Source organism: Erinaceus europaeus, unplaced genomic scaffold, assembly GCF_950295315.1.
Source record: "Erinaceus europaeus unplaced genomic scaffold, mEriEur2.1 scaffold_729, whole genome shotgun sequence".
Lineage (NCBI taxonomy): Eukaryota > Metazoa > Chordata > Mammalia > Eulipotyphla > Erinaceidae > Erinaceus > Erinaceus europaeus.
In genome coordinates this window covers 30,950-43,715 of record NW_026648257.1, presented here as the reverse complement: position 1 = coordinate 43,715, position 12,766 = coordinate 30,950, and the positions used below count along the sequence as shown (strand labels likewise).

General features: G+C 43.7%; 1 protein-coding gene and 1 long non-coding RNA gene across 4 annotated transcripts in view; one reads left to right on the top strand and one right to left on the bottom strand.

Moving 5' to 3' along the window:
- Positions 1–7,693, bottom strand: part of LOC103119564 (condensin complex subunit 2) — a 28,540-nt gene extending 20,847 nt beyond the window's left edge. Inside the window, exons 1-7 of one of the 2 annotated variants that reach the window (XM_060184872.1) lie at positions 7,594–7,647; positions 7,062–7,181; positions 4,053–4,293; positions 3,822–3,912; positions 2,061–2,153; positions 1,333–1,468; positions 789–913 (exon numbers count right to left, since the gene is read on the bottom strand). In XM_060184872.1, coding sequence (XP_060040855.1) covers positions 789–913; positions 1,333–1,468; positions 2,061–2,153; positions 3,822–3,912; positions 4,053–4,219 — 612 coding nt within the window. In that variant the 5' untranslated portion in view covers positions 4,220–4,293; positions 7,062–7,181; positions 7,594–7,647. Of the gene's footprint in view, positions 1–788; positions 914–1,332; positions 1,469–2,060; positions 2,154–3,821; positions 3,913–4,052; positions 4,294–7,061; positions 7,182–7,593 lie in introns of both variants that reach the window. The other variant, XM_060184871.1, reaches the window with a different exon arrangement.
- A 40-nt stretch (positions 7,694–7,733) lies between these two features.
- Positions 7,734–11,121, top strand: LOC132536715 (uncharacterized). Of its 2 annotated transcripts, XR_009548202.1 has the most exons (4): positions 7,765–7,904; positions 8,027–8,111; positions 10,211–10,319; positions 10,690–11,121. It is a non-coding gene; the product is annotated as an uncharacterized LOC132536715 (long non-coding RNA). The 2 variants fall into 2 exon arrangements; XR_009548203.1 differs by having other exon boundaries at positions 7,734–7,904; positions 8,027–8,120; positions 10,211–11,121.
- The last annotated feature ends 1,645 nt before the right edge of the window (positions 11,122–12,766 follow it).

Sequence of the window (12,766 nt, the reverse complement as noted above, 5' to 3'; positions counted from 1 at the left end):
TCCTCCCTTTAATTAGAGTCTGTACACAGGACTAAATAGATCAGTGGCAGAGCTGTAGCATAGTTTGATAAGCTGGCTCATCCCAAGAAAACAAGTATTACAACAAAACTCTCAATGAGTTTCATCAGAGAACAGCTGGGACTTCTGGTAAAGAAAGGAACATCACTCTCTGAAAGCTGATTGCATATGAACAGTGGAAGCAGGAGGGGAAGGAGAGAAAGACAAGCAGAAAGGCAGGTACCATATTTGTAATTGCTTTAAATCCACGTGACAAGAGTTAAAGGGCCCAGGTGAGCCATTCAGGAACTTAATAAAGTGAGTGGCTTAATAAATGGAGGACTATTTGTTTAGAGCCTTAGAAGCCACAGGCTCTTGTTGATTTGATAGATAATATTAAGATCATTAGGAGCAAAGACTCTGGAGTTAATCCACTTAGCTTCAAATCCTAGATTACATGCTAGTTGTGTCACCTTAGGCAAGTTAACTAACAGATCTGCATCTTAAGTACATCTTTATATCATCATCACTACTGCATGGACTAGGGAAGAAAATAAACATTTTATTTAATCAAAGTTCTCAGTAATTTACCATCTCTCTCTACCTAATCACACAAACATACTGAAGAGAAGCACAGGGATCTCTTTAGTCTTCACAGTAAAGTTACAGGATGACTAATTTCCCCCTGAAGCTTAAACAAGAACTTACCAACAAGACAGATTTAGCCCTGCCAAGATTCTGCCCCAGAAGTTCTGAATTAGTCAGAGACCACACAGCACACAGTTCCTCACCTCACACTTTCGATCTGCTTCAGAGACATTGAGGTTATTTATATTCTGCTCAATGGTTTTGTATGAGTGTTTCTTCTTTGACTTTGGAGCCTTTTTAGTTGTTCCTGTTTCATTAACACTTCCATCTAAAAGAAAGAATAAGATTGTGTACTGCAAGGATTGCTATAAAGCATACAGATGAAAATACGCATTCAATTTCTTCAAAACTCTATAAAGAGTGACCACAATTTAAATATATGTCATTCTCTCAAAGCAATAAGCCTATCTAATCTGTAACCTATGGAGAAACCACACTACAACTTTACTTCGATAGACTCCTAAATAAGAAGTTCCCATATGTGATGTTTCCTCTATCTTGTCTAAATAGAATCCAAAGGTTTTTATTATAAGATTCTTTTCTTTGTCAAAAACAAACAAAAGAATCACCTCACATGCAATACTGAAAAAGTCTTTAATAGAATTAGACAACTGATTTTTTGTGACAATAGGTTTTTTTATGACAACACAGACTATACCCTTTAAATCCAGACCCCAAATCATATACCTGCACCATGGGTCTCTCCTTCCTGAGAGGGCGCGTCTTTGCCCAGTCCCCCAAGAACTCGGTAGACATCAGCATGAACAGCATCTACACGCACAGCATAGATTTTGGTGCTGGCATCAAGAGTGCCAGCAGCCACCTAGTCAAATAAACATGGCTGTATTCACAGGAATGCATAAAAAGAAACTTTTGAGCAGGCAAAACATAGCAAGCTTCATGAAATATGCACTTGCCTTTAGTAAAATGACCGATTCTGCTAAAGCTGACAAGGAATAAACAGAACACAAAATGAAGATATGTTTACATACCATCAGTTTGGAAAAGGAAGTAAAGAGGGCCAGGTGGTGGCACACCTGGTTGAGTGCATATGTTACAATGCTCAAGAACCCAGGTTCAAGCCCTTGGTCCCCACCTACTGGGAGAAAGCTTCACAAGTGTTGAAGCAGGGCTGCAGGTGTCCCTCTGTCTCTCTCCCTCTCTACCTCTCCCTTCCTTTCAATTTCTGGCTGTCTCTATCAAATAAATAAAGATAATTTTAAAAAAAGAAAAAGAAAAGGAAGTAAAAAAGTTAGTAAAATGTCTTAAAGAAGAAAGACTTACAAAAAAAAAAAAAGAGACTTTCATATACTTGAAGAGTTCAATATTATGTTAGTCTAAGTACTAGAAATTATCATCATTAAAAGAATAATCATCACCACTAATTCAAATGCTAGAGAAAGTGACATCCTTACTTTGAAGTTGGTGGGTTCAGTGTCCTTTTGTTTAAGAATCTCTAACATAAAATCAATCAAGTGCAAGCCAAAAGCATTCTTGGTAGTGATTTTCTAGAAAAAAAAAAAAAAGAAGTTGCAGAAAAGTCTGTTATTTATAACCTGGGCTTTTGTAAATAATGTAATCCTGACAGAAGTTACATTTCTAAATTTATCTTTTATTAGTGATTTACAAGATTATAATAGGATATATCGTTCAACACCAATCCTGCCACCCAAATTCTATGCCCCAGACCCCCAAGGATAACCACCATAGTTCTCCAAGGTCTTAAAGATAGGCTGACTACTTTTTTTTTGTTTTTTTTTTGCAAGTTCATGTGTTTCAATGCTTTGTATTCCACATGACTGAAACCATCTAGTAGTTATCTTTCACTTCCTTATTCACTAAACATAACTCACCTCTGGTTCCATCCATCTGGTCCCAAATGACACAATATCATCTTTTTAATTATCAAGGAGAAGTCTATTATGTATATGTCCCATAAGAAATTACATTTTTACAGAGGAACACTTCCTAGTGACCAAGTATCAGTTCCCACAAACACATGTTGACACAACTAAATCCATGTATCTGCACATGCAGTTCCTTATGCTCAAGGCATAGAGACTGACAGCATACAATGCTTTAGTGTCCACTATACACAAGTCCTATTTTAAGTACTGGGCACAAAAAGTCTATGTCACTTTAAGAACAACTCTATAGAGGGAATAGAGCAGTAGTGCAGCAGGTTACATGCAGGTGACGCAAAGCGCAAGGACTGGCATAAGGATCCTGGTTCAAGTCTCCAGCTCCCCAACTGCAAGGGAGTCACTTCACAAGTGGTGAAGCAGGTCTGCAGGTGTCTTTCTCTCTTCCCCTCTGTGTCTTCCCCTCCTCTCTCCATTTCTCTCTGTCCTATCCAACAATGATGACATCAATAACAACAATAATAAAAAAAACAAGGGCAACAAAAGGGAATAAAAAAAAAAAAAACTCTATAAAGCAGGTACCATTCTCATTTTACAAAGCTGACTGTAGCAGAGAGGTAGAGTAACCTGAAAAAGTTAGACAGCTTGTAAGCATCAGAGACAGGATTCCAACTCAGACTAACTCTAAAACTCAAATCAGCTACTATTTCCAGAGCTCACACTATTATTAACCCCTACATCATGCTGCCTTTACATATACACAGACACAGCTGGCAAACTGTCAGAAGGAGCACCGAAAATTTTTAAGAAACACTGAGGGCCAGGGAGATAGCACAATGGTTAAGCAAATGGTTATGAAAGAGAGAACACTCGAAAGTCCCAGGCTTGCTGCCCATCTCTACAAGATAAGACAAAGCTAAGACATGTTCTGGAAAAAAAAAAAAAGAAGAAAGAAAGAAAGAAAAGAGAAATAGTGAAAACACCATCTGAAGAATAAACATACATAAGCATAAATTGTAAATCCTCTAAAAAATCAAGAAGGCTAGATTTCCCCTGTAATCAAACAGCAAAATTTTCTTTTTTAAAAATATTTATTGGACAGAGAAAACCAGAAATTGAGGGAAGAGAGAGACAGAGAGACAGAGACAGAGACACACCTGAAGCCCTGCTTCACCACTCGCAAAGCTTTCCCCCTGCAGGTGGGGACCAGGGGCTCGAACCCAGGTCCTTGCACATTGTAACAGGTGCACTCAACCAGGTACGCCACCACCCAGCCCCTGGAAATTTTTCTATGATAAGCTGGCAGATACTCACATTCTCAGTAGACAGTTTGATACAGGTGGAGTAATGCTCTGTTATCTGCGTGTTTGTAAACTTGGGAATTGCAGTTGAAACATCAGCAGTCCTAAATGAAAAGCAACCAAAAATTTCTGGCAAGAATCCATGATACTATAAAAATCCAAGCCCAAATACCAAAAGATTTTCTAGACAACTCAAATTCATCTAAGGTGACTTTCACAGGGAGGCAGTCCCAGAATACACTACCTGCTAGAGGGGGAGGCTAGCAAATGAGGTGAGTCTGAGCTGAACTGCAGGTCAAAGACCCTGGAGCGCCTCCGCTGCAATCGCTCCTTTTCATCGTCATTCTGAGGAAAGTCTTCAAGGACTGGAGTGCCAGGAGTACTGAGAGGAGCCTTCCTGGGCATGGACATTGAGAACACCCGGTCTGAAGGTGAAGAGGCACTGGAGGGGTGTCCACGAGTCTCTGCTGAGTTATTTATTGCCGCTGACAAAAATGGAACAGAACACTTGCTCAAGAAACCTTCAACAGAACAATCCCTCCACTACCCCCGGGTTCAATTCCCAGCACCACCACAAGCCAAGAGATAAGCAGCACTCTGGAAATAAGATTTACAAGAAATAGGAAATGGCAGCCTGGGGAGTGCCACAGTGAATAAAATGCTGGACTTACAAGTATAAGGACCCAAGCCTGATCCCCAGCATCACATGTGGCAGATGATAATGCTCTGGTTCTATCATTAATAAACAAATAAATATATCTTTTTTCTCCCTTTTATTGCCCTTGTTTTTTGTTGTTGCGGTTATTATTGTTGTTATTGATGTCATCGTTGTTAGACAGGACAGAGAGAAATGGAGAGAGGAGGGGAAGACAGAGAGGGGGAGAGAAAGACAGACACCTGCAGACCTGCTTCACCGCTTGTGAGGCGACTCCCCTACAGGTGGGGAGCTGGGCCCTTAAACCGGGATCATTATGCTTTGCACCATGTGGGCTTAACCCGCTGTGCTACCGCCTGACTCCCAAATATATTTTTTTAAAGTATGATTTGCATAACTCTTAACTGAAATCAAAAGAAAATATAAGATAAAACAAATTTTATTTGCTACTGAGAGAAAGGAGGAGAAAGAAAGAGATATAGAAAATCTCTCTAGTACATTCAATGCTGGAGATTGAACTCGGGACCCCTTGTTTTCTAGTCCAAAGTTTTACCCGCTGTACCACATCCCGAGCTGCAGTAATAGACACTTATTTAAAGACTGACTCAAGAAAACTTATAAGCAGTTAGGGAAGTTGCTCAGTAGGACTTGCATGTATGAGACCCTGTTCAACCCCCAGCACTGCATATACTGGAAACAATGTGGCACTCTCTGTTATTAAAAAAAAAAAAAAAAAAAAAAATGAAGATAACTTGTAAGTCTCTGGATATGGGTAGTCAAAGTAAAATAACGAATTGGACTTTGACAAGATCTTAACAGAAACAGGCAGCACTGAAGGAGGAACATGTCTAACAAATGCAGGAAGGAATTAGAGACATGCCTCAAATCTGTGAAATTTCTCTCCCAGTTTTTCTTGCTGCCTTTCATATTATGCTGAACAATATTTTCTGGGACAACATTTTCTTTCCTCATTTTCAACCATTACTGGTCTGATTCCCATTCTCATCACCTTATGAAAATTGTCTTACACAGCTCAGGAGGTAGCATGGTGACTAGAATATTGGAATGTCAGAGTGAAGCTGTTGTCCACTCTTATCCTCATTCTCTTGCTAATAAACAAATAAAAATTTTAAAGAAAGTTGTCTTGCTACAGTAACTACAGGTACCATTTGCCAAATCCAATAGTTACTTTCCACACCTTGTCTCAGGAGACAGAGCAGCATTTGAGAGCTGAAGTGCCCTCCTTGAAAGACATTTAACTTCTGTGAGAACTTCTCTGCCTAAGTTTTTCCTTCTCTATACTGGTCCACTGGGTTTTCTCCACAAGATCCTCCAAGTGTCCACACCAGTTCTAGCAGTTTACAGCTATATAATGACAATATTGTATTTCTCAGTCTACTGGCCTCTTTCTTAAGTGGCCCATGACTAGCATAAGTGCCAAATCCTTATTCAGATGATTATCAATGCCTTCACCTGTCACTTACCATGCCCAAAATGTAACTTTAAATTTCTAAACCTTGAGGGGGCCTGGCAGTGGCCTGATGGAATAAGCACTAGACTGTCAAGGATGAGGTTCCAAGTTCAACCCTTACCTTTCCACATAACAGAATGATGCTCTGGTGTTCTTTTTCCCCACCCCCTCTCTTTCATTAATAAAATAAGCCTTTGAAAAATAAATCGCCAAAATTAACAAGACTTATAAAAGCCAAGGCTCAGGAGATGTTATAATGTTGGACTTAAAAGTATGAAATGCTGAGGTTGAACCCAAGGCCTCATGTACCAGAATGCTGCTCTGGTTCTTGCTCTCTTATCTCTCTTGTGTTAATAAATAATAATTTTTTTTAAAAAAAGAGTTAAAAGACCCTGCCAACTTGTTCAACTTCACATACAAAATTCTGTCAGATGTTCCAGTCCTATCCCAAACCAGCTTCATTCCTGCTGGCCTTCTTTTTTGCATTACATCACTTAAGTCTCTGCATAAAAAAGTATTTCCTGAAGGGCTGAGTAGGTCCTCAAATCAGTTACTTCTGCAGTTAAAATAAACAAGCTTCAGTCTATCCCTAATGTAAAGGCTCAGTGAATACAGCACGGGACTCTCAAGCACGGGGTCACAAGTTCAACCCCGGGCATCACCTATACCAAAGAGATGCCTTGGTCCTCTCTTCCCTCATCAATAATAAATACCTCAAAAAGTCATAAAAATACGGGGGTCCAGCGGGAGCGCAGTGGGTTAAGCGCACGAAGCGCAAGGACCCGCATAAGGATCCCAGTTCGAGCCCCCGGCTCCCCACCTGCAGGGGAGTCGCTTCACAAGCAGTGAAGCAGGTCTGCAGGTGTCTGTCTTTCTCTCCCCCTCTCTGTCTTCCCCTCCTCTCTCATTTCTCTCTGTCCTATCCAACAACAGCAGCAATGACAACAAATAATAACAACGACCATAAGGGAAAAAAAATGGGGAAAATGGCCTCCAGGAGCAGCGGATTCGTGATGCAGGCACCGAGCCCCAGCGATAAGCCTGGGGGCAAAAAAAAAAAAAAAAAGTAATAAAAATAGAGACCCAACAATCACTCTGCTATTCAAAACCATAGTACTCAGCCTCACCTGCATGTTTACAGTCTGTCTCCCCAGAATACAGTCTTCAAGGGGGCAGGGCCTTACTTGTTTTGCTCTTTCCTATTTCTCTGCACCTAACAGCATCTGGCCCAGAAGGAGCACCCAGCACTAAACGAAAGCAAAATATAAATGCGTGTGCATTAAAAAGTACGGTGCTAACCACAACATGTCTACGTCCTTGAACTTGCATTCCTGCAAAATCACTTTTTTTTTTTTAATGGTAGTACTGAGAATCGAACCTGGGACTTTTGGTGTCACTGGCACCATGAAAGTCTCTTTGCATAGCCCCGAAAACCACCTTTTTTTTAACGGAGGCACAAGGGGCGCGGATCTGCCAGCAGCAGCCGGCCTGCCCCGCGCTCCCCGCCCTTCCCCCTTCCCGCAAGCCCGTTTCTCCCTCAGCCAGCGAGAACGCAGGCAACAAGAAGTCGACGGTGTTTCGCACTCCACTCTCTGGCCAGTGCAAAACCCAGGTTGGCGCCGCACCCCTCGCGCCGCACCTCCGGGCCGCGAAGCTCACCTGTGCCGGGAGGCCCCATCTTGTCCTCTGCTCGCCGGATCTGGTTTTAAACTGCGCGCGGGGCCCCGCGCCCCGTAACGGCTGTCGTGACGTCAGGTGTGGGCGTGTCCCAAGGCGCGCCTGCGCAGAGTCTTCCGTCAATCACTGGAGGACTGCGGAGGCGGAGACTGGGGATTGGGTCCTCTGGGTGAGTGTAGGAAGTCCCTAGATAGCGCGAAATAATCTGAAGGCTGTCTTCTTTTTTTCTTTTTGACACAGCACCCCTCCAACGCTAGTGTTGCTCCCAGCTGGTGACCAGGGACCCGTGCATGGTAACGTGTGCGCTCTACCTTCTCTCGAGTGCTGAACTAGCAGCTGGGTTAGAGGGACCCGGCGTGACCAGGGCTGGCGGAGGCTCTCACGGATTTGCTTTCTTCTCTCCCCCTCCCCCCAGCAGAGAGACGGGACGAACAATGGTCAGTTTCCCCGTAGTGACCAGCGCTGGAGGGAAGAGCTCCCCAGCCAGCGGATGACGGCAGGTGCCGGATGTGTGTAGTCTCTTGTCTGCCTTTTTTTTTTTTTTTTTAATGCAGGTCTTCATCTTTATTCAGATGTTTGTTAAAAACTTCATGGATATGGGGCCGGGCGGTAGCGCAGCGGGTTAAGTGCACGTGGCGCAAAACTCAAGGACCCGCGGAAGAATCCGGGTTCGAGCCCCCAGCTCCCCACCTACATGGGCGTCGCTTCACGAAGCGGTGAAGCAGGTCTGCAGGTGTCTTTCTCTCCCCCTTTCTGTCTTCCCCTCTCTCGATTTCTGTCTATCCAACAACGACAACAATAATAGTAACACCACCGATAAACAACAAAAGGGAAAAACTCGCCTCCAGGAGCAGTGGACTCGTAATACAGGCACCGAGCCCCAGCAATAACCCTGGGGGCAAAAAAAAAAAACCTTTCATGGGGGGGGGGGGTCGGGCGGTGACACAGCGGGTTAAGAGCATGTGGCGCAAAGCGCAGGGACTGGCGTAAGGATCCCGGTTCGAGCCCCCGGCTCCCCACCTGCAGGGGTGGTGAAGCAGGTCTGCAGGTGTCTATCTTTCTCTCCCCTCTCTGTCTTCCCCTCCTCTCTCCATTTCTCTCTGTCCTATCCAACAACGAACAACATCAACAATAGCAATAATAATAACCACAACGAGGCTACAACAAAAAGGGAATAAAATGGCCTCCAGGAGCCGTGGATTCATGGTGCAGGCTCCTAGCCCAGCAATAACCTTGGAGGGGAAAAAAAACCTTCACGGATAGGATGCTGGGCGCTGGCACACCTGATTAAGCGCATGTAGTACTAAGCTCAAGGAACTGGGTTCGAGCCCCTGGCTCCCCACCTGCAGGGGTCGCCTCGCAGGCTGCAAAGCAGGTCTGCAGGTGTCTCTCTCTTTCTCTCTCTCTCCCTATCTCCCCCTCCTCTCTCAATTTCTCTCTGGTCTATGCAGTAAATATGGGGGGTGGCGCACCTGGTTAAGAGCCATGGAGTGAAGTGCAAGAACCGGCACAAGGATCCTGGTTCAAGCCCCTGGCAGGGGGGAGGTCACTTCACAGGCGGTGAAGCAGGTCTGCAGGTGTCTTTCTTTCCGCCTCTCTGTCTTCTCCCTTCTCAGTTTCTCTCCATCCTATACAACGACGACGACAACAACAAAATAGAAAATCATAGCCTCCAGAAGCAGTGGATTGGTAGTGCAGACACGGAGTCCTAGCAATAACTGCAGGCAAAACCTAAATTAATTAAATATATAAATAAAAATAAAAGCTTCATGGATGTGACACAGGAGTTGGCTAGCTGGCTAGCGTGCTGGCCTCTGAAGTATGAGGTCCAGAGTTTCTATCCCTGGCATCACATGTGCGGTAGAGATGCTCTGGTTCTCTTTCCTTTCTTTGTCATTGATAATTAAATATTTAAAAATAAAAGGCTTCATAAATATGTCACCCCCCCAAAAAAAAAGTTATGACTGCCCCACCTGCAAGGGAGTCACTTCACAAGCAGTGAAGCAGGTCTGCAGGTGTCTTTTTCTCCCCCCTCTGTCTTCCCCTCCTCTCTACATTTCTCTCTGTCCTGTCCCAACAATGACAACATCAATAACTACAACAATAAACAACAAAAGCAACAAAGGGAATAGATTTTTTTTTTTTAAGTTATGACTGGTAGGAAGTTGTATATGTTATGCCACTTAGCCTTTCATTCTGCTTTATGTCATCTCAGTAGTTGTTGTTATGGGAGGAAAGGCCAGTACAGTTACCCAGATATCCTTTAAAATGTCTTGTAATGTCTAATAACACATCTAGAATTTTAAATTTTATACTTTTTAAAAAGATTTAAGAGACATGAGAGACCAGAGCACCACTCATCTCTGGTTTATGGTGGTTCTATGGACAGAACCTCGGATCTCCCAGCTTCAGGCATGAAAGTTTGGTGTGTTGTTACTAGTGTCTCAGTGATACCATACACATGTGGCATTTTATTCAGCATTTCTCCTTAGGATGCTATTGGCACTCAGAGTAAATCAATTGAAGTTTGGTTTGTCAGAGCCAGGGTCTCTGTGATTTCACTACTTCCTGCCTGACCTTTTCATTCTTTTTATTTCAGAAAGAAACAGAGGGAGAGACACCGGAGCACCAGTATTTCCTCTGTGGCTTGGCATACCCATGTGGGGCTGAGGCTTGAAACTGACACAGCATGACAGACAGACGATTAAGTGAGATATCCTCCAGTCTGAAGCAAAACAACACTGCTCAGCTTCTGACTTATCTTGGTACCAGGGATTAGATCTGAGACCTTTGATATCTCAGGCATAAAAGTCTGTTCCTTAAACCACTATGCTGTTCCCCCAGCCCTAAAACATTTTTTTTATTACTGCAGAGAGACAGAAATTGGGAGGGGAGAAAGAGAGTGAAAGAGACAGAAAAATACCTGCAACCCTACTTCACCACTTGTGAGGTTTTCCCCTTCCAGGTGGGGACCAGGGGCTTGAACCTGGGTCGGTCCTTACACACTGTAATGTGTGTGCTTAACCAGGTACACCACTGCCTGGCCCTAAAACCTTTTTTTTTTTTTTATTTTGGTAGACTACACACATTATCAAGCACAAGGACCTGGGTTCAAGCCTCCAGTCCCCACCTACAGCAGGAGGCTTCAGAAGTAGTGGACAGAAGTGGTTTGTCTCCCCACCACAAACACTCCAATTTCTCTATCATAAAAAATAAATAAATGTGCTCTGGGAGGTGGAGCAGTGGCTCAGGCACTAGACTCTCAAACATGAGGTCCTGAGTTCAATACCCGGCAGCACATGTACCACCATGATGTCTGGTTCTTTCTCTCCTATCTTTCTCATTAATAAATAAATTAAAAATATTTTTAAAAAAATAAAAATAAATAAATAGGAGCAGGGGGTAGACAGCATAATGGTTATGCAAACTGACTCTCATGCCTGAAGCTCCAAAGTCCCAGATTCAATCCTCTGCACCACCATAAGCCAGAGCTGAGCAGTGCTCTGGTAATTAAATAAATAAATACCACTGAGATCAGTGGAATGATCATGCAGGCCCAGAGTCCCAGCAATATACCTGGGGACAAAAAGAAAAGTTTATAGTGCTTCTCATCTCAGTTAAGGTACTATTAGCCATCCTGATCACCACACACAGCATCTATTAAGTTCTTAATTCCTAAAATGCCCTTCAGTCCTGCACCTCTCTGTTTCACCCACACTACCTTCTTGATCATCTGCAGCAGCTTCAGTCTTACTCTCATCCCTTTCTCATTGGATCCAGGTGGTGGCGGCTAAGTACACGTCTCAGTTGCTATCCTCCCCAAAGTCTAAAACCATTCAAAGGTTCCCTTGTTTTGGGGAATTCTAAAGTGACCTAGGAAGCTTGTAGGTTTGGTGCTTGCAGTCACTCCAGCTTCCTCTTCTACTTTACCACCCTGTCCTCCCATCACTTAGAACTTCTGTCAGACTTACCTTCACCTACACAATAGGGCACCTGCACGGGTGATGTCCTCCACGTAGATTCCTCTTCATTTTTATCTTCACATAATTCGCTCCATTCAGGTTTTAGTTCAAGTCACTTCCTCAGTGGTGTCTTCCCTGATATGGCTCCAGTATCCTTACAATTGTCATGTTTGCAATTTTATTTTATTTTTTGCCTCCAGTGTTATTGCTGGGGCTTGGTGCCTGCACTACCAATCCACTGCTCCTGGAGGCTAATTTTTCCCCCTTTTGTTGCCCTTGTTGTTTATCGTTGTTGTTATTGCTATCGTCGTTGGCTAGGACAGAGAGAAATGGAGAGAGGAGGGGAAGACGGGGGGGGGGGGCAGGGAGAGAAAGATTGACACCAGCAGACTTGCTTCACCTGTTGTAAAGGGACTCCCCTGCACTGCAGGTGAGGAGCCGGGGACTCCTACTGGGATCCTTATGCCAGTGCTTGTGCTTCACACCACATGCGCTTAACCCACTGTGCTACTGCCCAACCCCCCCCCCATGTTTGCAATTTTACATTCACCAGTCTGACTTCTTCATGTCTATCTCCTCCACAAGTTGAAGCCATGTCTTTGTTCATCAGTATTTTCCTATGCCGTGGCACTAGCTCTCAACACAAGTACCTGAGTCTGTATTGAATGAGCCTGGGGGTCCAGCATCACCATGAGCAGTACTCTGGTTTAAAAGACAGCAACAAAATGTTTAAAAAAAAATTTAATCCTGGATTAGGGATACTTTTTTTTAAGGTGTTATTGGTGGGGGCCAGGTGGTGGCACACCTACTTGAGTGCACATGCTACAATGTGCAAGGACGCAGGTTCAAGCCCCTGGTCCCCACCTGCAGGGGGAAGCTTCACAAGTGGTGAAGTAGGGTTGCAAGTCTCTGTCTCCTTCTCTACCTCACTTACTCTCAATTTCTGTATCCAATAAAAAAAAAGATGTTATTAGTTACATATAAGAGTTAATTGGACATGAGACAGAGGACAGAAAGAAGCCAGAGTGCACTCTGGTACATGCAGTGCTGGGAATTAAACCAGAAACCTCAGGTATACAAGCCTAGCACTACCAGTTGGGCCATTTCTCCAGTCACAGAATTGAAGAATCTTAACATTTCTGAACCTCTTTGTCCTCCACAGTTATAAAACAATGATGCTTGGGCAGGGGCTA